Source organism: Stegostoma tigrinum, chromosome 2 (assembly GCF_030684315.1).
Source record: "Stegostoma tigrinum isolate sSteTig4 chromosome 2, sSteTig4.hap1, whole genome shotgun sequence".
In the NCBI taxonomy this organism is placed as follows: domain Eukaryota; kingdom Metazoa; phylum Chordata; class Chondrichthyes; order Orectolobiformes; family Stegostomatidae; genus Stegostoma; species Stegostoma tigrinum.
In genome coordinates this window covers 140,465,519-140,493,225 of record NC_081355.1, presented here as the reverse complement: position 1 = coordinate 140,493,225, position 27,707 = coordinate 140,465,519, and the positions used below count along the sequence as shown (strand labels likewise).

General features: G+C 42.0%; 1 protein-coding gene across 4 annotated transcripts in view; it reads right to left on the bottom strand.

The window, feature by feature from the left end:
- Window positions 1–27,707, bottom strand: part of lmbr1 (limb development membrane protein 1) — a 282,617-nt gene that overhangs the window by 185,402 nt on the left and 69,508 nt on the right. For 2 of the 4 annotated variants that reach the window (XM_048557443.2, XM_048557452.2), the window contains exon 5: window positions 21,855–21,958. The exons of 1 other annotated variant lie outside the window; for it this stretch is intronic. In XM_048557443.2, the coding sequence (XP_048413400.1) occupies window positions 21,855–21,958 (104 nt within the window). One more of the 4 variants, XM_048557468.2, reaches the window with a different exon arrangement.

The window sequence follows — 27,707 nt, the reverse complement described above, 5'->3', positions numbered from 1 at the left end:
TTTCCAATAAGGTACTGTAAGACTCAGTATTGGGCCATTTGCAATGCGCATTAATAATTTGGACTTACACGTCAAGATAATGATCAAAAAAGTTAAAAAATGACATGGAACTGTTAAGTTAGTAAGCAGTTAGGAAGATAGCCAAAAGTGCAGGAGGTTATCAGTGAACTACTCAGCTTGACAGAGCGACAAATGGAATTCAACTCGGAAAATATAAGTGACAGGGAATGCACTTGGGAGGATGAACAAGTCAGGGAGCCAGACAGACCTTATGTGCACATTACAGATCCCTGAAGGCAGCATGTGGGGTAATACTGGAAGCGTGCAGAAAAGATTTACCAGGACGTTACCAGACTCGAGGGTCTAAACTGAGAAAAGCTGGGACAGGCGTGTGTTGCTTTGTTTGGAGCAGTAAAGATTGACGTATAGAAGCGATCAATAGGAAGGCCCTTTTCTCCATGAGTAAAGGGGGTCAATTACAAGACAGTATAGATCTAAGTGCAAGATTCAGAACACTGAGTAGAGTCGTGGAGAAATGATATTACACACAGAGCACGGTGGTAGGAGTCTGGAAGCCTCTATCTGAAAGGGTGGTCGAGTCATAAACTCTCATAACATGTAAGCAGTATTTAAATATTCAGGTGTATTACCACAGCCTCTAGGGGAATGAGCCAAAAGCTGATAAACGGAATTCATGTGAACAGATCTTTGGCGCAAACATGAAAGGACAAACAGCTGCCTTCACTGCAAATATCGGAGGTTTAAAACACCTCTAAATCATAGAAATCATGTGAAATGGATAGAGTTACCAACTACGTGAAATATATATATACTAGCTGCAAACATTCTGGACTAGGTCAATGATCACGACAAAATGGGTCATAGTCTGCTCTGTGAAACGTACGTAATCATAAGTGACCTTTGAAGCAGTGCAGTTGCTAAACATGTGCAGAAGTCACAGCTGATTCTTCCCCCATAATCCTGACAACCGGGGAAAGCAAGCGGAGGCTTGGGGACTGCTTTGAAGAACACCTACGCTTGGTTCGCACTGAACAACTGCACCTCCCAGTGGCGAACCATTTCAACTCCCCTTCCCATTTCTCAAGCGACATGTCCATCCTGGGCCTCCTGCAGTGCCACAACTATGCTACCCCAAGGTTGCAGGAACAACAACTCGTATTCTGCTTGGGAGTCCTGCAGCCCAATGGTATCAATGTGGACTTCACCAACTTCAAAATCTCCCCTCCCCCCCTACCGCATCAGAAACCAGCCCAGCTTATCCCCATCTCCGTCTCCTGTCCTTCTTCTCACCTATCCGCTGCTCCCACCTCAAGCCCTACCCCCAACTCCTACCTACTAGCCTCATCCCACCCCCCGACCTGTCCATTCACCCTGGACTGACCTATCCATTCCCTAACTCCTCACCTACACCTTTACTGGCTCTATCCCCACCTCTTTAACCGGTCTGTCTCCTCTCCACCGATCTTCTCTATCCATCTTCTATCTGCCTCCCCCTCTCTCCCTATTTATTTCATAAATACCTTCTCCTCCCCCATTTCTGAAGAAGGGTCTAGGCCTGAAACATCAGCCTTCCTGCTCCTCTGATGCTGCTTGGCCTGCTGTGTTCATCCAGCTCTGCACCCTGTTATCTTCAACACCATTTTCTCTAGATGATTGGAGTGCATTGCTATCACAAATCGAGGCTGTCCTGGGACAGATACAGAGCTGTGTCAGGTGCTGAAGCAGGACTTATAGCCTGACGGATGGGCCGTCATCTAAACAGCAGCTGTGCTAAATTATTTACAGAGCAGCAGCTTCCAAGGAGGCACTGGGGACCTGTGAGGAATCTCTATCTTCAATCCAAAAATTATTAAAGGCTATCACAAATGCAATCAAACCACTTCATCTCATTTTCACATGACAAGGTCTGAGCAGTAGACTTGGCTAACAGATCTGGATTCCTCCAATTGTAGGACACGATAGACAGTACATAAGTTGCATGAGTAACCCATATCATAATGTAAGGGATGTCAGCAAGAGTAAAAGCTTTTTTCAGTAAGCGTACATCATGTGATCGTTGGTACAATATCTTAGATGTTTGCACTAATACCCTAGAAGCTGCCATGATGCCTATATCCTTGATAACTCTGCAGATCCTGCTTCATTTCTCAGGCTGGAAGCTTTATAAAGGGTGGCAGCTATTATACAAGGCTGTAACTCTGGCTTATGATGCCACTACAATGCCCTGAGGCTGAGCAGAAACACCACACAGCCTATTCTGCCACCAGTGCTAGAAATGAAGCACTGATGCTTGGATTAGTGTTGGGCAAACTTGTGGGATAGTTCAGACACAGTGCTGTATTAACCTAGCAGGCTGTGCTCTGCACAACTGGCGCAGACAAAGTGAGAATATGGTAGAAACAGAACAGCTGGTACATTGGCATCAGTTGCCTAAGGAGGAACAGGAAGACATTAAGCAGGAGGAACATCACCTTGATCATCACAGATTGCCGCAGGATTGGGGACAAGCCAGACAAAATGTAATTGACATTTAGTTCCAATATATGAGACAACAGTTCATCATTCATTGATGATAGGGTTGTTGCTATTCAAAAGACAAGCAGTTCCCATTTATTCCCAGAAGCAAGTGAAGCATTTTTGTTTGCTTTTGCTTTTCCTGTTCCTGTTAACATTTTTAACTGTTTGAAGACTTTGAAATGGCGCAACTCTCTGCTGGCTGGAGCCATACCTGGCATAAAATAAGATGGCTGTGGTTTTTGGAGGCTATTCATCCAAGCTCCAAGACACCACTGTAGGAGCACCTCAGTGTTAGGCATAACCACCTTCAGCTTCTTCATCAATGACTTTCCCTCCATCAAAAAGTCAGAAATGGCATGCTCACTGATCATTGTGTGACGTTCACCACCATTTGCAACTCCTCAGATACGGGGCAATAACCACGCTGGCCCTACCAGCAACACCCATATTCCATGGACGAACAACGAATTGAGATTTTCCCACATTGATCAATAACAAGATGTTATTCTATTTTCAGCCTTAGGGTAAGATTTGACATGACAAACAGATAAGCTATGATCTTAACAAATGACAGAGCATGTTTGAGGGGTGGCGTGGTGGTCGTCCACACTGTTTCTACGTTCAGAGTTCTAACATGGTACAGTTTCATTCTTGCAGCTGCATTTACTACAGCAGTCGGTGAATCAGGCAGGTGACCACAGTAAAGAGGCAATACACTTCCAATAGTATCTCTCAATCTCTGCCCATGTGCGCTCAGAAGCTGAGAGAACACAGCGTGGAGCTGCAGGCCAGGCAGCATCAGAGGAGCAGGAAAGTTGATGTTTCTGGTTGAGACCCTTCTTTAGTTTCCTCTTTTCATTTGTTTCCAGTATCTGTACTGTGATGGGCTATTCCTGGTTGGCAACATTGGACCTGGTGCACAGCTGGTCTTAAAATACAGTACCAGCAGCACTAACAGAAGTTCGGGCAACAGCAAGTACTTCCATGACCAGTGAGCACATGTTGGCACAGCATGGCGCCATCGTGTATTGAGCATTAATAAGTTAGCAGCAGAGAAATGAGCTCATGGAGTGATATCCTCCATGATTCTCTCCAAACAAATGCTTTTCAGATTTTTGGTACAATTCAGCCCAGGCTTTATGAGCGATTTGAAAATCTGTGCCTGTATTATTTCTTCCATTTACTCTCAATCTCTTTTCTCCCTGTCTTTTTTAGATTTATGCTTGGCTGTTCTCCAAAATTTTCCCCAAACTTTTGGCCTATCACTAATTTTCTGAGCATTCTCTGACTTTTATTTCATTATGATACCATCTCCTGGATACTAAACATCTTTGTTCTACTTGATGATCTACCACGGCTTCCATTCTTCAAAAATACCTATATTCATCAAAGCCACAAAACATCTCTGGTCTAAACAATCAAGCAAGATTGGTCAATAGTTTCACCCTCCGCGTCTCAGTTACCTGCTCCAAACTGCAGACGCTCACACTGTTCTTTAGACACCAACCTACTTCCCATCAGTCGATGATTGTTCCAGTTCCATTTATCTGTGTCCCACGACATGCTACCTTGCCTTCAAATGATTTCTTTTTGAACCTACCAATCTAACTGCATTTGCCCCTCGTGCGCTTTTTTTGCTATGCAAATCAATATTTACTGGCCCCATGTCTTTCTGAATGCTGTGAAAACAATATAAATGTAAGCTGATATAAATTAATAACATCAGTATGGAAATAATTTATTAAACTCAATTAATAAAATGGGAAGGACTTTCGGGACAAGAGCTTTTATCATTTAAAAACTGTTTCCTCTGGTAGCAACATGCTGAGAAAATATATACTATTCTTGATGTCTTCCACTTAATTTCTGGCCACATTTGAAAGCATTCAGTCACAGTCCAGAAGAAAAGTGTATATGGAATCATTTTCATGCAGATCTGCATTTAGCATAAATAATTTGGGTATGTTAAACTTATCCAAAGTCTGTTCCAAAATCCACATTGTCAAAAGTTATTAATAGTTAGTAGAATATACATAACTGAAAGTATTGGCATACCTAATTTCATACAGGCAATTACTAAAACTGTTTCAAAGTGCTCGTTTATTGTGTTAAACAAATTACAAAATTAAGCAATACATGGTTTAACAAAAATGTTTTTCAGTCAATCAGCAAGAAGAAAGGTATGGAAGCTCAATGAAGCAGGCACTATAAACTAATTTCAAAGATAATCAAATGCTTTTGCATGGAGTAAAATCAATTAGTTTGATTAAAAAATGAGATGTTATCCTTTAAAAAGGAAACAGATTTGGGGGAATTCAAGATTTTTGTCTATTTGCAAAGTGTGTACACATGGCAGAATCTGGTCTTGAAAAGTTCAATTTTGATGCCATAAAATAATCAGGTTTGAATATTAAAGGTTTGATACTGAAAATGTGAAATCCTAAATACCTACACCCAGAAGAGGGGTCTGAAAGAAAAAGAGGTCTTGCAACTTTAAGGTAACTGTCATCACAGGATGCACTCAGCAACTGCAATGCTAAGTTTGTAAAAATGATCGTCTCTGCATAAATATGTTGCAATTGCTAAATGGAATCCTGCAAGGGCCGGTGCTAGGTTCTCAACATTTCACAGTTCCCATCATTGATACAAATAATGGAATTGAAGGCATGGTGTTAAAATTCACAGATGACACCAAGATAGGTAAGAAAGTACACTGGAAGAAGACACAAGGAACTTGCAACAAAAATACAGATAAGGTTGACTGAGAGGACAAAATTCTGGCATATCAGGTCTAATGCGGGATAATGCCAAGTTGCTCATATTAATGGGAAGAATAAAACAGCAGAGCATAGGCATGTGATAAAAGTAGTAAGCCATCCAGCCCAGTGAGCCACCTCCACCATTTCATACAATGATTGATCAAACACTTCAATGCCTTTTACCCATTCTTTCCTCATGGATAAACATATGGATAATAATGGAATAGCGCAGTTTAGATGGGCTTCAGATTGATTTCACAGTTCGGCGCAACATCGAGGGCCGAGGGGCCTGTAGTGCGCTGTAATATTCTATGTTGTATGTTCTAGAACCCTTTGTGACCCACATTCTCCCCATTACCCTTTACAATGTTACCCAACTATCCCCATAAACTTCACAATGCCAATGCATGTATGAGCATCTTTAGAGATTGCTAAATCAATGAACGAGCTACCGCAGCCCTGTGATCACCAAAGATTCACAACCCAACTAAAGAAATTTCGTCTCATGTTGATCCAAAATGGTGCTCCTTATATTAAAATTTGCACCCAGTTCTAAACTCCACAACCAGGGAAAACATCTTACCCATATCCACCCTATCTATCCCCTTTAAGCGGCTACCACCACGTTCACAGGGGCAACTAGTTATGGGTAATAAATGCTGGCCAGCTAACAATACCCACAACACACAAATGAACAAAAAGTGTTCTCTAAGTTTCAATGCTATCACCTATTATTGCTTAAAACTCAAGAGAAGATAAGCCCAGTTTGCTATCTTGATTCAAAAGTCCTGTCATCCTGGGAATAAGCCTGAGGAAACTGAGCTGCATACTCACGATGGAAATAACATCCTTTTCAAGGTAAGGAGATCAAATCTATACATAGTACCCGTGCCCGTACAATCAAGCTTCGACAACTGAATAAAGACTGCACTACTCCCACATTATTTAAATAGAGAACAACTGTAGAATAGAAACTTGTAAAGGAATTTGGGTGCTCTGTCACTTTCACAAAAGTGGTAGCATGCACATACAGCACACAGTCAAGGTGGCTAATTGGATGCTAACTTCATTAAAGATAATTGAACATAAAACTAAGAATGGTGCATGTCAGTTACATGGGACACTGGTGAGACCACTTATTCGATACTATATACAACTTCAGTCTCTTTATTTAAGGAAGTATTTAACTGCATTAGAGGCCGTTAGATCCCTCTGTTGCAAGATTTATGAAATTGAAATGGCTTCACTGGAGTTCAGAAGAATGAAGGGGTGGGTTATTTAAAATGCATAAGATCCCAAACAGTTTTGACAAGGTGATGTGGAAAGAATAACAGTGTGGAGCTGGATGAACACAGCAGGCCAAGCAGCATCTTAGGAGCACAAAAGCTGACGTTTCGGGCCCAGACCCTTCGTCAGAAAGGATCTGATGCTGCTTGGCCTGCTGTGTTCATCTAGCTCCACACTTTGTTGTCTCCGATTCTCTAGCATCTGCAGTTCCCATTATCTCTGACGTGGAAAGGATGTTTTCTCTTGTAGATCATTGGAGGACTTTGGGCTACTGTTTGAAAATAGAGGTCACCCTTTCATTACAGAGGTAAGAGATTTCATTTGAGATCTCCGCACCTGTGGTTGCCTGCTTCAGATGGAGGAGGTGGGTCTTTGAATATTTTCTAGGATAAAGTTGAATAGATTCTCAGTAGGCAGGGGAATAGAGGATTATCTGGGGTAGATGGAAATATAGATTCTGAAACAAAAATTCGCCATGATCACACTGAACAGCAGAGCAGGTTCAAGGGACTGAATGGTCTAATTACATTCCTATTTCTTAAGCTCATATGATTCAAAAGGAAGTCTACTTCTGGAAAGGTAGGCACTTGTTCAGACTTTAGTACATACTCATCCAGCAATTATAATTGAGGATTATCTTCATGACGACATCTATGTTACAGAATTGTACAAATGGAGTATTATTAACATAGCAGTTAATGTGCATTTGATTTTACACACCCCCAGCTCCCCAAACACAAGAACTGAGGAGCAGAAGAAACTGGGACCTAAGTTGGCCACAGAGCTACTCAAGTGTGCCACTGGAGTTACTTAACACAAACTTGGCTGATTTTTTGCCTCAAATCCATTTTCCTGCCAGTCACCATTGTGCCTTAATTTTATAGGGGGGCCAAAATCTGCCCTTCCCCATCTTAAATATACTGAACAGCTGGAGCATTGACAGTTTTAAGATACGGCATTCAAAAATTCTCACCCTTTGACTGAAATTTTGTACCTCAGTCATACAAGATCAGCTTCTATGGCTAAAACCCCTATATCCTAGATCCCCTAACTACAGGGAACAACATTTGCATCTGTCCTGTCAAGATCCTTCAGAATCTTTTGCAATGAGACTTGCTCCCAGCATTAGATCAGAGGCTTGGCTTAAATCAAGTAAATATTAAGATGATGTTCTATTTAAAACCTTGTGCAAGACCGCAGACAATTTTGTCTAGCTGTCAGAAAACAGATATTCTAAGCAGGCTATCCTCATGTAGAACAATGGTAGAACCACAAGATTGTAAGAAACAGGAATAAGCAGTTGAACCCTTCGAGCCCACTCCACCATTCAATAGGATTGTGGCTGATCAGAGTTTCCTCACATCCATTGTCCTGTCTTTTCCCAGTAACCCTTGATTCCTCGATTTAGCCCTCTGAGCTCTGTGGCTAAAAAAAACTTGCAAAGACGCTCAAACTTCAGAAGAAATTCTTTGTCATCTCAGTCTTAAATTTGCTCCCCTCTATTCTGACGCTAGGCCCTCTGGACTTCTACTCTCTCATGAGGGGAAACATCCTCTCAGCATTGACCTGATCAATCCCTTAGAAACGCGGCCTGAAGTTTCATTACAAAACCAAGGAGTAGGGCTGCTTTCACAATCAAGAAATCTTCCCAGCTCATTCTGGTCACTGAACAAAGATCTAACATCAAGGAATTGAATGTGTGCGGCATTACAGAAATAAGTGGAAAACATCACATGTACTTACAGAATTAATAAAAGTCCATAAAAGGTAAAATAACAATTAAAAACTAGTCGACATAAACAATCTGAAACATGCAATTTACTTGCAGAGAAAGAACGCTATTGTAGTTGAAATGTTACAGAACCAAACCATGAAGGGTTTCCTGATATCATAAATTGAAATTTGATGCATTGCAATAAAGGCTCACCTCAAAATAATAACTCAAGATCATGGATTTAAATACCAATGTCTATCCTTAGTCATTTGCAATCTGACCCAATAGCAAACTTAATTTTTGAAATTATAAAACATCACACCATAAAACTACTTTTTTTTTATTAATTTGTACTTCAAGTGGAACAGAACCTTTTTTCCCTGAAGCAGCATCTTTCTTCCCAACAACTTTCCAATATGGTTAGTATCATCTCCCTTCACAAGACAAATGAACAGCAAAAACTGCATGTGCTATTAACACAAAGCAGTGCTTCCGTAATCAGTCTTTAACACAATTTATGGATCATCAATGAGGAGAAAACAAGTTTTAAAAAAATGAAAGAATGCAATGAAACAAACTGACAAAGCAGACTTCTACTTCCTACTGATTTTGAAGTCTCTTTAATATGGGTCTGATACAAATTAACTTCAATGAGCACTACAAAAAAAGTCATCTGGTCGTAAAATACAGTACATGGTCAGTTTTATGTAAGTTTGCCAAAAGGGATGCAAACCAGGACAATTTCAAACTGCGACACAGGATTGAAGTGAATTAAAAAAACCTTTTTTTCTCATACATTGTGCTGTCTTTCGGCTCAGGTTTATAGACATTTTGAGCACCAATATTGGCCTTTTCACTTCCATCTGGTGGATCTAATTAATTAGGCAAGGAAATCACTGCAATTTTCATACTGCTCTTTTTATTAATAGACTTTATTTTCCCCAAGCATTGCACTTAGACACAAACTCACAGCTGCTGCATTTGAGTTGTGTTTTGTAATGTCTGGATAATTAGAATAATGGGCTAGGATGCTGATGTCATCTGACTGTTGATGAACATGTGGATAATATCACCCTCAGATTATGTTCACAGATTTATACGAGCAAAATGTCACAACACAGACACTTGTTCTGCATATAACTAAAATTGATAAAATTGACAAGCTCATAACTGTGCATCTGGTGTTGCTTACCGACTTCAAGAATCGGATCTTGACCTGACTGTTCAACAAATAATTGACTATATTTTTCAATTTACAAATAAAACCAGTTATAAATTTTAGGTTTTGCCAATCAATTCAACCAACACTGATTAAATAGTTTGCCACTTTGGTTTCATACCAAACTGTCTCATTAACAAGTTCAAAGAAACCTGAAATATAAAATTGTATATATTTATGAAACCTCAGATGCATTAACGAATTTGTGAAGTGTTTTGTTTGTATGCAGGGCAACTCAAAACGGTAATTCATATTAAAAGCCACTTGTTAAAATACAACTTCATGTCTCGTTTATACAACCATAACTTTTGCATGGTCACAGTTAAGACTAGCAAGAAGAATCTAGATCACAGAAATTCCAGATGAGGAGAAGTTAAATTCTAAACTCTGATTGTAATTACTATTATACAATCACACCACACGCTCCAACTATGTAACTACAGGAAGGAAAAGAATAGGTCTGAATTGGCCAGATCTACACTATAAGATTACAATTCCTGGAAGTACAGCTAAATACTTTTACTTCTTGCTTTGCAAGCAATAAATCCATTGTTTTCTTTAAAAATACAAGTTTTGAGTGATACGGGAAGGTGAAGTTACATGAAATCTAGTTGAACAATAATTTGTTATCACATTTCACATTCCTAATTAGAATCTTTGAGAACAACTTTGACTTCATAAATCTCATTTCTTTATCAGAATACAAGAACAATAAAGTAGTGTTTAAAACTTAAGATTTTAAAACTTAATCGAATATGAATGTCTGGATGTCTTTGAAGCATCATTGATGTCGCCTTTAGATCACAATTGGAAAATTGGAAATTTCAAGAGTAGCAAGAGATTAAAACTATCAAGTCAACTTAGAGAAGATAATTTTGCATCAGCACACAGACCAGTGAGGCCACAATCAAACTGGGATGATTCTGAGGAGATAGAAAAGCCAATTGTCAAGGCAGGCTTTTGGGGCTGAACGCTAAGTAGTTCACTAGCCTGGAAGCAAGGTGCATTTCCAGTAGATTACCTTTTGAGTTTCTAAACTGCTATGATCTAGGCAGCAATATATAACCTTGAACAGGAACAGACTGCATTGGTCTGTTGAGAGCTGGCTCTGGAATTCATCACAATCATGACTGATCTTGGATTTAATCTATATTTTCCCAACTTCAGCACATCCTGTCATTCCCTGAGACAGCAAAGACCTGCATCACAACCTCAAATACATTCAACTGCAGGGCATTCAATATCCTCTACGGTACAGAATTCCAAATATACACAATCCTTTAAATGTAGCATCTCCTATGATCCCCTTTCCAAATGACTGCTGTCCTGAAACACATGAAATTCAATTCCCCAGCAGGTGAAGCAAATTCTATCTACCCTGTCAGGACACTTACACAGAGATAGAGTTGGTTTTTAACTTCTCTTGTGCATTTCTGGTGGGGGAAACAGATGGGCCTTGCAGCCATGCCACTTCATTCCACTTCACATGTGCTCTTTATAGGGATGGAGCCAACAGAAGATGGTTCAGTGCTTTTCCTGCATTGCAGCTCTCCCTTTGGAGGTGCTTCTCTTAAATTCCTTAACATCTTTCAAAATGAAAGTTCCATGAACTAGATCAAGGTTAAATGCAATCCACACGGGACTTTTCTAGACAAACACTAAATTACATTCCCAACTGTCTCTCGTCTTGCATGTTCTTTTCTTTCTAAAATAAAACCTGTACTACTTAAAAATTGAAGGAACCAAGACCATAACCGATTTCAGGGCATGACAACTGTCACTGAGCAGTCTATGGCATGTATATCCTTCTTGACACAGGGATCAAAGCTATACATAGCATGCTGGGTGAAGGTTGCAGCAAGGAATTATAGCTACAAAATTGAAATCCCCCTTGTAATAAAGGGCAACAGACTAGTTGCCCTTCTGATTGCTTCATGCAGCTACATGGCAACTTTTAGTGAGTCAAGAACAAGGACAACTAGGTTCCATTGGACCTAAACATTTCCAAATGCTCACCATTTAAAAATTCTTCCACCTGTTTACTTTTCCCTTCGAACCCAAATTGAAAAAGTTGACACGTCACATTATATTCTGACAACCACGTTCTAGCCCACTCATTTAACCTGTCCAAGACCTCTTGAACTCCTTGCATCCTTAACACCCCCGACACATCTGCTCCCAAGATGAGGCGATCCACTCCTGAAAATCCCAGATGTCCTCGTACTTCAAGGACTGCAACTTCATGCTTTCGTGGTCAAAAACGCTCTCGACTGCAACTTTTGCATTTCCCACACCTCTGCCCTCACACCCCCTCCTTGCAATAAAAACAAAGACAGAATCCCCCTTGTCCTCAGGTATCACCCCACCATCCTCCAGATTCAAAGCATCGTTCTCTGCCACTTCTTCTACCTGCAATCTGACCCCACAACCAAGGATATATTTCCCTCCTCACCCCTATCTGCCTTCCACAGGGACCGCTCCCTCTGTGACTCCCTCGTTCGCTCCGCACTCCACACTCAGCCCACCACCTTCGGCACCTTCCCCTGCAACCGCAGAAAGTGCTACAGCTGCTCCTACACCTAGCTGCAGGGTGACAGCTGAAAGCTGCAGGAACAGCATCTCATATTTTGCTTGGGAGCCAACAATGCAATGGTCTCAAAGTGGGCTTTACTAGATTCAAAATCCCCCCCCACCCTCGGCCTCATCCCATGACCAACCCACCCTCTCTTCCCCGTCTCCTTGACCTGTCCATCATCTCTCCTACATATCTACCTTTCCCACCTCACTGAACAATCCTGACCACTGCCTACCTGCACTCACCTATCGCCATTCCACCCACCTTCCCCAGCTGCACCACCCCCTCTCTATTGATTTCAGAGTCCCCTTACCCCCTCCCCCATTTCTGAAGAAGGGTCCCAATTCGAAACGTCAACTTTCCTGCTCCTCTGATGCTACCTGGCCTGCTGTGTTCCTCCAGCTCCACACTTATTGCATCCTCACCCAGTTTGGTGTCATCAGCAAATACGGAAATAGTACAATTGGTTTCCTCTACTCATAATTTTGCTATTCAACGTACTCAGAGATGTTATTACATACTGCTGGAGCACATGAGACTTGAACACAGGACACCCAGTCCAGTATTAGGGACACTACCACTGTACCTCAATGGGCCTGTGATCACTGGATTTCGAGTCCAGCATGCCAGCCACTACACCACAGAACCTGCTGGGTCTGCTTTCTTTTTTCTCCTTCCTTTTTATACCTCTGCAGAAAATGGGACTTCATCCCAGGCCTCCCGGTTCCGGTACAAGCATTATATACATTGTGAACAGTTTAAACGCAAATAACTCCAGAAGTCAGTACTCCATCACCAACTTATCCATTATTTACATGTGGGGAGTCCTTGACACTGATCCAGCTCCCTCAGAGGCAGCTCTCAATGAATAGGATGCCTGACATTCTTGTGGTTATCTATCAGCCAGAGCTCCATAATTGGACCAAATTAACAGCCCCATTCATGGTATTCTTATTCCAAGAGATCCACTTGGCTAGCCTTGTTACAATCACTACAACCCACCCCTTCCAAGTCCTAGAGTATTGGCTGATTCTTTTTTTAGGTAGTTCTTACAAGGGTGTTTTTCCAATGGGTCAGGTACCTCTAATTCTGTCGCTGATACGGGCAGCAGGTAGTACATTGTAGCTTGCTTCTTGCACCCAGAGCATCTCAGAATACATTCATTCTCTTCTTCCAGGGGAAAAGGAGTCGAGGCAGCATCTTCCGCATGTCCATCTCAGATTCAGTGCTATCTTCAACACTTAACAGAGAGGGAGTACCCACAGGTTCTGGAACTGGTCAGAAAGGCTGTCAACGTATCAGGCACGTTTGCAGTCCCCATATGGTCCACATGCATGTTCAGAATTGTCACACCTGCCCAAATTTTGTATATTACTGGACTTGACCTCACATCAACCATGCCTCTTATCCATGCAAGGCCATTCCTGTGATTCCTACATTAAACTTCATCCATTGAAGCAAACTCACTTTTGCTGAGCTGAGTCTTGTGTCTGCTATTGGCGTTACTGATGCTGTTTACTAAGTTGGTGTAGCATAGCATAAGTGGAAGAACCTGATTTTAAACTGTGTCTCCTACGTCACGGTGCTGCCATGGTGGGGCTAATGTCTCCTCTCTGTATGAAACCTCTAAGCTCTCTCCAAATCTTGTCAGCTTCATGAAGATCACTTCTCAGTCTGCTAAACTCCAATAAATTTAGACTCAAACTGCTTAAGTATTTCTCATAAATACCTTAGTGCCAATAATCAATTTAATGAACGTTCTCTGAACTGAAATTAAACTGAAGTTAAAGATGGTCAAAACTGTACATTGTACTCTGGTGTGGTCTTGACAACATCCTGTATATTCGTAGCAATATTCCTTTGTACAGTAGCATTCTGTAATCTCTCAGCATTTCAGTAATATTCTGCAGTTCTATTCTTGCCACATTTTCCCGTATCATACCCCATCTGCCAACATTTTGCCTACTCACATAACCCACGTGTCCTTTGTCAGAATCATTGTGTGCTCCTCACAACTAACTTGCCTATCTGCGCCATTCTCAAACTTGGCCACATTATAACTAGTTCCTTCATCCAAGTCACAAATACTGATAAATAGCTAGACTCCAGCACTGATTCCAGTAATAGTCTACTAGTTACAGTTTACTAACCTAAAAGAATGATGAATTTATCCAACAAGTTTCTTGTTATATTAGCAAGGATACAGGATGTTACCCAAAAATCCACAAGTTGTTAACTTGTGACTTTTCTGCAGCATCTAATCACATGCCTATCCATCTTGCTCTTGGTATCCTCAGAAAAAGAGTGCAACAAATTTGACAAAACATTTTCCTCTCACAGAAAAACAATCTTGACTCTACATAATTCTACTGCATTCACAAATGTAATATAACAGACTTCTTAAAAATGAATTCCTGCATTTTCTGAAGAATAATCAGACTCAAAAACATGAACTCTGTTTTCTTTCCACAGATGTTGCCAGACCTGCGGAGTTTCTCCAGCAATTCGTTTTTGTTTCAGCTCCCGGTTTCTGATATATTGGTGGAAAAGCCCCAAAAAAAAACTGAAACCTTTTACCTCCAGTCTTTTAGCTTTGTCTCTAATTTTCATTCATTCATGGTATGTGGGTGTCACTGGCAAGACCAACATGCATTGCCCATCCCCAAATGTTATTTAAAGATCAGAGATAATGGGAACAGCAGATGCTGGAGAATTCGAGATAACAAAGTGTGGAGCTGGATGAACACAGCAGGCCAAGCAGCATCTTAGGAGCACAAAAGCTGACATTTCAGGCCTAGACCCTTCAGATTTTCTGATGAAGGGTCCAGGCCAGAAACGTCAGCTTTTGTGCTCCTAAGATGCTGCTTGGCCTGCTGTGTTCATCCAGCTCCACACTTTGTTATCTCTGCTATTTAAAGATGTTGAGCTGCCTCCTTGAAAACCACTGCAGGCCGAGGGGTGTAGGGACACCCACAGAGCTTAGGGTGGGAATGCCAGGATTTTGGCCTAATGAGAGAGGGAACAAAGTCAGAATAATGAGTGGCTTGAAGAGGACCTTGCAAGTGAAAGAGTTGCCAGTCATCGACTGCCATATCTCCTTCTAGATCAAAGAGGCTGCAAGGCTGGACTGGAAGGTGCTATCAAAGGAGATGATGAGTTACAGCAGTCCAACTTGTAGATAGCATACATTTCTGCCACCAGGTGCTGGTAAAGAAGATTGAATGCTGAACGTGATGGAGGATATGCCAATTAAATGGGCAGCTTTGTCCCAGATGATATCATCAAACTTCAGGTTTATTGCAAGCATATGCAAGTGCTGAGTATTCCATCATAATCACAATTTATTCATCACTGGTGAGTCAAGAGGAAAGCTTCTTGCTGCATAATTCCTATCTTTATAACTAATCATGATTATCTTCACCTTGTTTATAGGGCTGGACCAATTCAATGTCCAGTAAACCTCAAACACAACCACAGGATGTTGATAATGCGGGATTAAGCACTGGTAAAACAACTGTATGTCAAGGGAATAGTAGGAACTGCAGACGCTGGAGAATCTGAGATAATGAAGTGGAGAGCTGGATGAACACAGCAGGCCAAGCAGCATCAGTGGAGCAGGAAAGCTGACATTTCGGGTCGAGACCCTTCTTCAGAAATGGGGGAGGGGTAGTAGATTCTGAAATAAATAGGGAGAGAGGGGGAGGCGGATAGAAGATGAATAGGGGAGAAGATAGGTGGAGAGAAGACAGACCGGTCAAAGAAGCAGTGTTGGAGCCAGTAAAGGTGAATGTAGGCGGGTAGTTAGGTAGGGGATAGATCGGTCCAGGAAGGACAGACAGGTCAAGGAGGCGGGATAAGGTTAGTGGGTAGCAGATAGGGGTGGGGCTTGAGGTGGGAGGAATAGTTGGGCAGACAGGACGAGCTGGGCTGTGGTCAGGGGAGGGGAAATTTTGAAGCTGGTGAAATCCACATTGATACCATTGGGCTGCAGGGTTCCCAAGCAAAATATGGGATGCTGTTCCTGCAGCTTTCAGGTGACATCATTGTGGCACTGCAGCAGGCCCAGGATGGACATGTCGTCAAAGGAATGGGAGGGGGAGTTGAAATGGTTCACGACTGGCAGGTGCAGTTGTTTGTTGTGAAGGTAGCTTTCCGCAAAGCGGTCCCCAAGCCTCTGCTTGGTTTCCCCAATGTAGAGGGGGCCACAACAGGAACAGCGGATACAGTATACCACATTAGCAGATATGCAGGTAAACATCTGTTTGATGTAGAAGGTCTTCTTAGGGCCTGGGATGAGGGTGGGGGTGGGGGTGGTGGGGGTGTAGGGACAGGTGGAATACTTGCTCTGGTTGCAAGGAACAGTGCCAGGGGTGATGGAAGGGAGTGTGAAGCGGACAAGGGAGTCCTGGAGAGAGTGGTCCCTCTGTCATGCAGATCAGGACGGGGAGGAAAAAATGTCTTTGGTAGTGGGGTCAGATTGCAGATAGCGGAAGTGTCAGGAGATGATGCGTTGGATTCGGACGTTAGTGGGATGGTACGTTAGGACATGGGGAATTCTGTTTTTGTTGTTATTGCGGGTAGGGGGTGTGACAGATGAGTTGCACGAAATGCAATAGACACAGTCAAGGGAAATTTCGACCACTGTAGAGGGGAAAAATAAGGACATCTGGGCTGTCCAGCAGTGGAATGCCTCATCTCAGGAGCAGATGTAACAGAGGCGAAGGAATTGGGAAAAGCAGATGGCCTTTTTGCAGGAAAGTGGGCGAGAGGAGGTGTATTCTAGGTAGATGTGGGAGTCGGTCGGCTTGAAATGGATATCGGTTTCCAGGTGGATGCCAGAGATGGAGGCAGTGGTGTCCAGGAAGGAGGGAGGGGTATCAGAGGTGGTTCAGATGAACTTAAGTGGGTGGAAGCGAAATGGACGAACTGTTCGAGCTCCTCATGGGAGCACAAGGTGGCGCCTTATTAATCTCTGAACGTCAAGGGGTGACAGCTACATTCTCTTGTTTGAGAGATGTGTGATGTGCCATACATCAGCCCAAGCCCAGATACTTTCCAAGTCTTGCAGCATATGGACAAACTGCTTTGGTCAAACATGGTGCTGAACATTGAGCAGACATTTCCTTCCATCCACTTTTGACCTTATTGTGAACCTAAGGTCAGAGAAGCAGCAGTAGGAAGTGATTAGGCCATTAACGCCACCGTGAGAAACTCATATGTCGTCATCATGGAACCCAGATAATTTGCCTCCAACAACCGCAAACAACTTCCAGGGCACAAGGTATGACTCTAACCAGTGGAGAGGTGTGCCCTGACTGTCATGACTCCAGTCATGTTAGGCTCCCTGATGCCACTCTCTAACAAATGCTGCCTTGACATCAATAAGTAGTCACAATAAATTCATCTCTGGAATTCAACTCATAAGAGAGTTGTTTTAGACCAAGGATGTGATGAAGTCAGGAACTGAGAGGCCCTACTGGAACTCAAACTGAGGGTCATTGAGCACATTAGAGAACTAAGTGCTGCTTAATTGCATTGCTGACAACCCCCTTCCAGAATTAGGCTGATGATACACAATAGGTTGACAGAGTCCAGCCAATTACCTCTGTGCTGCCTTTAGTGAACAGAACATACCTAGAGAATTTTCCACATTGCCAGGCCGATGTGAGTGTGTTGTAACTGTATTAGAACATCTTGGCAAAGGCAGATGGTTCTGCAATACAAGTGTTCAGTAATATTGCCAGAATGTTATTGAGATTCCATTGCTTCTGTACTATCCAATGCCTTCAAAGGATTCCTAATATCATAGAGTACAAATCAAATTGGTTGATGCTGGGGTCCGCAGAAGGCCAAAATGGATCATTTCGTTGGCACTGCTGATTGAACGTGGATGTGAACAGTTCGACCTCATTGACAGTACTGACGTGCTGGGCTCCCCCCTTGTTAAAAATGAGGATATTTGTGGAGCTGCCCACACCCTTCTTGTTTGTTATCCACTATCATTGATAACTAGATCTTGCAGGACTTCAGATCAGATCCACCGATTACAGAATTGCCAATTTCATCTATTTTCTGTTGTTTCAACTTTTCAGCATGTAAGTAGTCATGTTTTATCACTTCACCAGTTGACATCTCATCCTCAGTTAGGCCCAGTGCTCTCCTGGTATACCCTCTTACACTCTTCACCGAGCCAGGGTTGATCCAGCATGATGCAGTGATTCAGTTTCCACAGTGACTGTGCAGTCGACATTCCTGCCAACACTGTAATGGATCTGATAAAGTACAACTGATGATTGAGAGGTCCGGTTTTCCAGCTACGCCTGCCATAGAATCTCTACATGGGTTCCATGAAATGCAGAAACAGGCCATTCAGCCCACAGAATCTGGTCTGACCATCAGAAGAGCAATCCACCTCACCTGCACATCTTTGGACTGTGCTAAGAAACTGGAGCACCGAATGGAAACCCAAACAGGCATGAAAAGAACATCCGAACTCCACACACTCAAAGCTGGAATCAAACTCAGGTTCCTGATGCTATGAGGCAGCAGTGCTAACCATTGTGCTAGTCTACCAGCTCAATCTATAATGGTATGGGCAAGTACTTCTGATGATCCACGTTGAAGTTCCAAGCAGAGGGCATTCTGTCCTCTTGCTATGCTCAGTGCTTCTACTATGTCAGATATTTACAGCACAGAACAGAAGCCCTTTGGCCCATTCACCCATCAAGTGGAAAAGTTCCTTCCTGTCGATCCTATCTATGCCTTTACAATCTTAGACATCTCAATCACATGCTCTCTCAGTCTCTCCTGCTGTAAGAAACATAACCACAGTCTGTAAAATCTCCTGTCAAACTCTCCATCCCAGGCAACATCCTCGTACAGTTGTTGAGTTGTTCGCCGAGCTGGCTTCTTTTTGTTCAGCCGTTTTGTCAACATGCTAGGTGACATTATCAGTGGAGCCTCCGATGAAGCGATGTTGCTCTACTCTGCTTGGAATTTACACTGTCCAGTACATTATGCTGAGTACTGTCATTTCCGGTTTTGATCTACACGGGTTTGTATATGGGATCCAATTCTATATGTTTGTTGATTGAAGTATGACTGGAGAACCATGCCTTGAGGAATTCCCATGCATGTCTACATTTGGCTTGCGCTACTATGATTACCCAAGCCCAAGCCAAACACAGACACTTAGAGGAATTCGTAGAGGCACAGTTGGTCAGCCATATCTCAATCAACAAACATACAGAACATACGATGTCACCTAGCGTAGTGATGAAATGTCTGAACAAAAACAAGCCGATCGGCGAGCAAGTCAATAACCTCATCCACCACCCATGCTACAGCTCTTTGACAATACTTTAAACAGCCTGGTAAATCTCCTCTGCATTCTCTCCATCCCTCATATCCCGACAAAATATGGATTCCAGAACTGTACACAATACTCTAGCTATGACCTAACCAATGTTTTATGCAGTTCCAGCATAACCTCCCTACTCAAACTGTATGCCTCAACTAATAAAGGTAAGTATAAGACATGCCTTGTTAAGCACTTTATCCACCTGCCCTGATACCTGAAGGGACCGCTGTTCATGTGCACCAAGACATCTGATCCTGGGTGCTTTGCAGGATCCTACCATTCACAACATATTCACTTGCCTTGTTTTACCCTGCCCAGTGATGTTCAACATACAGGAGAAGCAGTGATTCGTCAGTCAAGGAGTGGGCAGGAGATAATAATAAACATTATCCTTGCCCACAGTTGACCGAGTGCCATGAGACTGCACGTGGTCCAATGTCAATGTTGAGGACTCCCAAGACAACTCCCTCCCAACTATATAACACTGTGGCACCACTTCTGCTGGGTCTATTCTACCAATGGAATAGGACACATCATGGAAGAATGATGGCCGGCGGTTTGGCTGTAAGGTATGATTCCACATGCCAATGTCTGGTTGTTACTTTCCAATTTTGAATCTCACCTCCAGGTGCAAGAAGGATTTTGCATGGTTGGGTTTGCAGCAGTCATTTCTAGTGCCCAGGTCAATGTCCAGGGGTCCACCTCAGTACTTTTCCTTACTTTGCTTTAATATATGGGTCGATACAAGTGAGTGGCTAGTTAAGCCATTTCAAAGGCAATTAAGAGTAAACCATGCTATGGCCTAAGTCACATCCATGTCAGACTATATAAGGACAAGAGAAATCCTTCCCAAAAGGAAATCAGAGAACCTGTGGGTTGTTTTGCTGACAACAGTTGATACTGGTCAGTCACATGATCTCCTTTTAATGTTGGTTCATTTTGCTGAATTCAAATTTCACTATCTGCCATGGTGGGATTTGAACTCATGCCAGAGGATTAGTCTGCAGGAATGATTACTCTTCCACAAACAATGCCACTTTCCCACCAGCTCCCCAGTTCGAAAATCTGCTTACCCAAAACCAAATCAGTGTGTATTTCAAGCAAAAGTCCAAAATGATTACGTTTGAGGTTCTGCACTTTCATTTGTACCCCGACTTGTTGCTCTGCTGAGACAGCATATCTCATCTTACTTGAGTAATCTGTTCCTACATGTGTCACCACAACAAGATTGGCCTCATTCCATTTTAAGAACAATCCAGACTTGAAGAGATAGCTTAACCCTGGCACACAACTGGCCTATGCTTTTTCCTTCATTTCAATGGTGTTCTGGACCAAATTCTATGGTCAATTTATTTAATTATCCTGAAATCCTTGTCATTAACTACATAGCCAGTGTTTTACTTCAATCGTAAGTATGAGGTAAAGAATTTCAGCTCCTCTCTCACTACACACTAGATGCCCATACCTGCCTGATACTGTCTCTCCAGTCAAATCGTCCTGTTCGTGATCACTGGCTGACGATAAACGTTTTCTTCACCTCGGAGGTCCAACTGCCTCATGAAACAAAGTGTTCAGTTAATTAACCCTCTCACCAATGCCCTGCAATGTCTGAAACTCAGGACTCTAGTTCAGCAACTGAGCCAAAGCGACAGACATTTACCACAGACTTAGCAACGCATTCCAGATTCCCACATTTCAGTCATTGCATTGTACCAATCCAGTCACATCTATGTAAGTTTATTAATCCCAAGGACTGCAGATCAAGAATGGAGCTCACCACCTTCTCAAGGATAATTAGGAATGAGCAAAATATTCTGTCCTAGTCAGCAATGACCGCATCAGAACGAAGAAAGAAACAGTATTGATTAGTTAAGTCATCACTAGTTAGTTAGCTAAAGCAAAGCAAAAAAAGTTATTCTCCCAGCATGCAAAAAGAATACTCACCGCCAAATGAAGGAAAACAAAAGACGAAAAGCAACTCCTTCAACTTCCCAACTTGACACTTAGTTCACAAAGAACTCTGATCTCAGGTTATTCTATGCTTCATCACTCACAGTTAGCCTAATCCGAGATGAGGTCCTCAGCTGTATCTAAAAGAGGCTTTTTCTTCAGAAAAAATGTTTAGTGATCAACACAAATATCACCTTATGTTTTCTGAAAACAAAATAGTGTAGGCAGGTCCAAAAGCGGCCAATCCTCTTCAGCCCACAAAGAAAACAAAGTATTCTTGACCATGACTAGAACTTATTTGAAAAAGTGGTGTCAAGATGCTAGTTTTTTTTGTTTGGGGTCAAGACCTCCTGTATTACTAACGGTTTCAATTCGCAGATGAATCTTAATTCTGTTAAACTCTTCTACAAATGGTGACAACTAAAAGTTATTATTTAAAACAAAAAACATACCTTCTTTGATCCAGCAAATCCTTCAGATTCCAAGAAAAAATAGGCAAAAGGCATCAGCACAAACAGGGAAAGGTTGGAGAACAAGGATACAAGATTCCACAGTCCTAAAGTAGATATGATCAAAAATATTTCATATAAATAAGGGGGTATGCAATAGCCGGAGGCAAAAAAACAGGTATGTTTATACAGTGAAATGCTTTTAAACCCATTTCATCAGCTGCAGTCTCCATCACTAATTCACAACCTTCTTCAGGATACAAAACGACATGGTAATATACAAAATAATGAGTGACAACAGAACTAAGGTAAATTTTACCAGTTAAAAACAGTGTGCCAGCTTACATGTTTACAAATTTACCCTAATGAGAACTTTTTTTTTTAAGGAAATGGAACATTGAACAGTTCTTGGTTCTGATTCTTCAAAAAATAAAATTCTCATTAGGATAATATTCTAATATGATTCTCCAGTTTGATCTTCCAACAAAATATGAAGTTTGTTGCACAATCAAATGTTAGGGCCTGTAGAATGAGATGGAAACCAAGAAATCTGTGTACTTCCAGCAAATATAGCCGTGGCACAGTGATAACACGGGACTAGTAATTGGGAATCAGAAACTGCTGTTCTGCGGACAGGATCTTGAATTCCACCATGGAAAGGCAGTGAAATTTGCAATCAATTTTTTTTAAAAATCTGGAATTAGACTTCTGTGTAATAGTAAATCCATAACCACTATTGACCTGGCTCACCAATATCCTTTGAAAGAAAAAAAAAATCTGTCTCTTCCTTACCAGATCTGGCAAACATGTAAATCCAGACCATAAGACAGAGGAGTGGAACTAAGGCCATTCGGCCCAACAAGTCCACTCCGCCATTTAAATCATGGCTGATGGGCATTTTAACACCACTTCCCTGCACTCTCCCCGTAGCCCTTGATTCCTTTTGAGATCAAGAATTTGTTGATCTCTGCCTTGAAGGCATCCAACATCCCAGCCTGCACTGCACTCTGCGGCAATGAATTCCACAGGCCCACCACTCTCTGGCTGAAGAAATGTCGTCTCATTTCAGTTTTAAATTTAACCCCTCTAATTTTAAGGCTGTGCCCACGGGTCCTAGTCTCCCCGCCTAACGGAGGCAACTTCCTAGCGTCCACCCTTTCTAAACCATACAACCCACAACACTATGCTGGCACCCTCTCAAAGAAGCAATGATTCATCAAGGCAAGTCTGATAAGTTAAGACAAATTAGATCCCTTACAGTTACGATTGAGAGAAGTTATAATGGGGAACAAGAAAACCACAGAAGAATTGAGCACAAAGTTTTGGTTCTGTCTTCACAAGAGGCCACAAATAGTCTGCCAAAAATGAGAGAGTGAGCCAACAGTCTAGTCAAAAGGTGAAAGTGATAGAATTCAGCATGACTAAAAGATCAGTGCTGGGCACATTAACGGAGTTAAAGGCCAACCATCACCAAACCATGTCATCTATATCCCAAGTACCAAAAGAAGTCGTCCTAGAAAAACCGGATGCATTGGTGGGTGGTCATCTTTCAAAATTCTATGGGTTCTGGAGCAGTTTCAACAGATTGCAGAGTAGCAAATACAATACAACTAGCGAGTTTTGAGAAGATTTGGAGCTCAGGTTGAGTTTTTGGATGCGAGTTTGCTCGCTGAGCTGGAAGGTTCGTTTTCAGACGTTTCGTCACCATTCTAGGTAACATCATCAGTGAGCCTCCAACAAAGCACTGGTGTTATGTCCTGCTTTCTATTTATCTGCTTAGGTTTCCTTGGGTTGGTGACGTCATTTCCTATTCTTTTTCTCACAGGATGGTAGATGGGCTCCAAATCAATGTGTTTGTTGAAGAAGTTCCGGTTGGAACGCCATGCTTCCAGGAATTCTCGTGCATGTCTCTGTTTCGCTTGTCCTAGGATGGATGTGTTGTCCCAATCAAAGTGGTGTCCTTCCTCACCTGTACGTAAGGATACGAGTGATAGTGGCTCATGTCGTTTTGTGGCTAGTTGATGCTCATGTATCCTGGAGGCTAACTTTCTGCCTGTTTGTCCAATGTAGTGTTTGTCACAGTTCTTGCAAGGTATTTTGTAGATGACATTCGTTTTGCTTGTTGTCTGTATAGGGTCTTTTAAGTTCATTAGCTGCTGTTTTACTGTGCCCACCAACAGAGTAAAACATGGATTTGGAGCCCATCTACCATCCTCTGAACAGGAAATGACATCACCAATGCAGGAAATGACATCACCAACCAAAGGAAACCTAAACAGATAAATAGAAAGCAGGACATAACAGCAACACTTCACCGGAGGCTCACTGATGATGTTACCTAGAATGATGACGAAACATCTGAAAACTAACCTTCCAGCTCAGCGAGCAAATGCACATCCAACAACACAACTATTTAAAAAAGTAAAACAGAGTGGGGCTACATTCAGAGATCGCAAGGACTGCAAATGCTGGAGTCAGAGATAACGAAGTGTGGAGCTGGAGGAACACAGCTGACCAGGCAGCATCAGAAGAGCAGGAAAGTTGACGTTTCAGGTTGCGGCCCACCTTCAGAGAAAAAAAAAGTCCTAACCCAAAACATGAACTTTCCTGCTCCTCTAATGCTGCCTGGCCTGCTATGTTCCTGCAGCTCCACACTTGGTTATCTGAGGCTATATTCACCATCTTCCAATTTGTAGGAAATGTTCCAGAGAATCTCAGACCAGTTCGACTAGTAGTGGGAAATGCTGAAATCTATTGTAAAGGAAATGATAACTGAACAACTGGAAAACATCAACAGGACTGGGCAAAGCAGGTATGGGTTTATCAAAGGCAAATTATACTTAACACATGGAATTTTCTTTTCAGGATCTACCAAGCAGAGTAGTTAAGCGTCAACCACTGGATGTGGTGCATTTTGATTTTTGGAATGCTTTTGTAATGTCCCTTACAAATTGGTCAATGGGCAAAGTTAAAGCACATGTGAATGGAGCTAATATGTTCAAAATGATTGAGAACTGGCTGACAGAAGCAGAGAATGGAAATAAATGGGTCTTCTTCCAAGTGACAGGCAGTGACGGAACTGCATAGAATATCCTTCGTTGTCATATGTATTCAATAAAAAAGAGCAAGAAGTATGTATCATCACCACTTACATTGGTGCCACTTATTAAATTTAGACTAAAACAAGACTCCATGCTGAAACAACAGTCTTAGTCCAGGTCCCACAGGCCAACAACAGATTCTTCAGGCACACCTGAAACAACCACTCCGGAGCCTGTCAAAGCCACCTTCCGGCGAAGAGCTCGCTCCATCAGGTAAGTTTGAGGAAAAAAGGGAAAGGAGGACAAAGAAAAAGAAGAAGAAAATGCAAATAAAGAGGACAAGCCTGGGCACAGAAGCCCAGACACTGCCTAGCCTACCGCTGCTATCTTATTGACGTGTCGAATACTGCAATGATCAGTGCTTGGATGCCAGCTAGTCACAACATCTAGAAATGAACGAGATCAGGAAATCAAATGTAACATTTCCAAATTTGCTACAAGCACACAAGTGGGTGGGGTTGAGTATTGTGGAGAAGATAAAGAGGCTTCGAAGTGATTTGACAGGTCGAGTAAGTAAACAAGTGGCAAGCAATTAGGAAGACAAATTGTTTACTGACTTTCAGTGCTATTTCTAAACTCAAATCCTCTTGCATTACCTAACTACAGTTATTCCAGGCAGTACAGGTCCTGGCTCCTTGACCTGTCTGTCTTCTGTCCAACTATCTGCTCCCGCTTCTCTACTTATTTGAGAGTCCCCTTCCCCTCCCCCATTTCTGAAGAAGGGTCCAGACCCAAAACATCAGCTTTCCTTCTCCTCTGGTGCTGCCTGGCCTGTTATGTTCATCCAGCTCCACACCTTGTTACCTTCCAAACTCACTACCTTCAAGATGGAAGTGTCAAGGGCAGCAGATATAGGGGAACATTACCATCTGCAAGCTCCCCTCCAAGCCACTCAACATCCCAACTTGGAAATATACCACCGTTCTTTCAGGATCATGGAGTAAAAATCTCCAAACTCCCTCCCTAAGAGCACTGTGGGTCTACCAACAGCACATGGACTGCAGTGATTCAAGAAAGCAGCTCACCATCACGTTCTCGAGGGCGAATAGGAGCAGGCAATACATGTTGACCCAGCCAGTAATGTCCAAGTCCCCAGTGAGTTAATTTTTTTAAAAATTAGACATCATTTTTCAAGAATTTAGGTCCAAAATTTGACAAGTTGAGCACGCTAACACAGAAATTCATACATGTAGGTTGAAATTTAGAGCATGTGTGTCAGGGTATTCCTCCAGCACATGCACTCCCTACTTTCTGATACTAACACATCTTCAATGTAAATTGCATGCGTTTGTAGGATCTGACCACGATACACAGAAGCCCAAAAGCAGAAATTACCCAATTCCCAAAACCAAGCATTTAAAACAAAAGGCAATTGTAATTTGTTTTGTTGATTGTTAAGTGACATTTTAAAGTGACAAGGAAAAGATTTCAAAAATTCCTGACCCTCCACTTGCAGGACGGTCAAGTGAAACCACAAGTTTCTCACTTTAACAATCCTGGTCCCACTTTGGGATGGCATCAAAACCATAACAGATGCAGATTGTTTTCAAAGATGGCACTAGGAGAGCAGAAAATTTCAGAGCCAAACATTAAGTAAGATGCTTAATTTCACATTCACATTTCAAAACCTCTCACATTACAAATAAGAAATTTGACAGCTGCGACAAAAGACAACAAGTTATGAAGCATTTTAGTATTGTTGTGCACTCCCGCCACCTGCTGGTATTTTTGGTGCAAGGCAGTATATCAAATAAAATTCATGATTTATTGATCTTCAACTAGTCAAATTTCATTTCAAATGAAACGACTGAACAGCTTACTCATCTCTGCATTGGCATTCAGAAAACGATATTTACAGGTGGTTTGCAGTCAAGTACAAGCTATAAATAAATAATTTGCTGTAGGTAATCAGAAATTACCCAAAAAGCTAAAAATATGACAACACTTGCAGTAAAAAAAGGTCATTTCGGTCATCAAGGCTGCTTCAGCATTCAATATGATCATAGCTCATCATCTATCTCAACATCCACCTTCCACTTTCACTCCATAACCCCTCAATGCCTTTTATACCTAAAAATTTGTCAACTTCTTTCTTTGCTCAGTAACCTGGCCTCTACAGCATTCTGTGGTAGCAAATTACACAAGCTGAAGAAAAGGCAATTACTCATTTCAATCCTGAGAGGCTGAGCCCATAGTGAGAGATTGTGATCCACGGTTCACAACTCCACAAACAGGGAAAACGGCCTTCCTTGCATCTTGCCTGTTGCGCAATATTAGAACTTAATCCACTTCAATCAATCAGCTTTCTCATTCATTCTTCTTAACCCAGGTGAATACTGTTTATTTTGGACTGGACCCTACGACAGTTACCTGATATGAGCCGTGAAAACTTGCAAACAATTTTTAAATATTTTATTAAGAACTAGCAGTTTAGATAGGATGCATGATTTAATTAGACAAAGAAATCATACAACTTTGACAACTAGGAACAGTTTACTAACACCAGAGGACAAGCAGGCAATTAGCATACAATGTGTTAGCCTCATTCAAAGTTGTGATGATAGCAACCTGCTCGCTAGCCGAGGCATCAGGGAACTCTTCCTCTTCTCCTGGAGAATTTTCCATCCTGCACCCACAGAAGACGACTGATGACAAGGATAATCTTCCACCTCAGAGCACTTGGACAATAAACCCTCTTTCTAGGGGCTAGTAACTTGTGTTGTCAATTAATTGCCTGAATCTTTTTGGCCAGTGA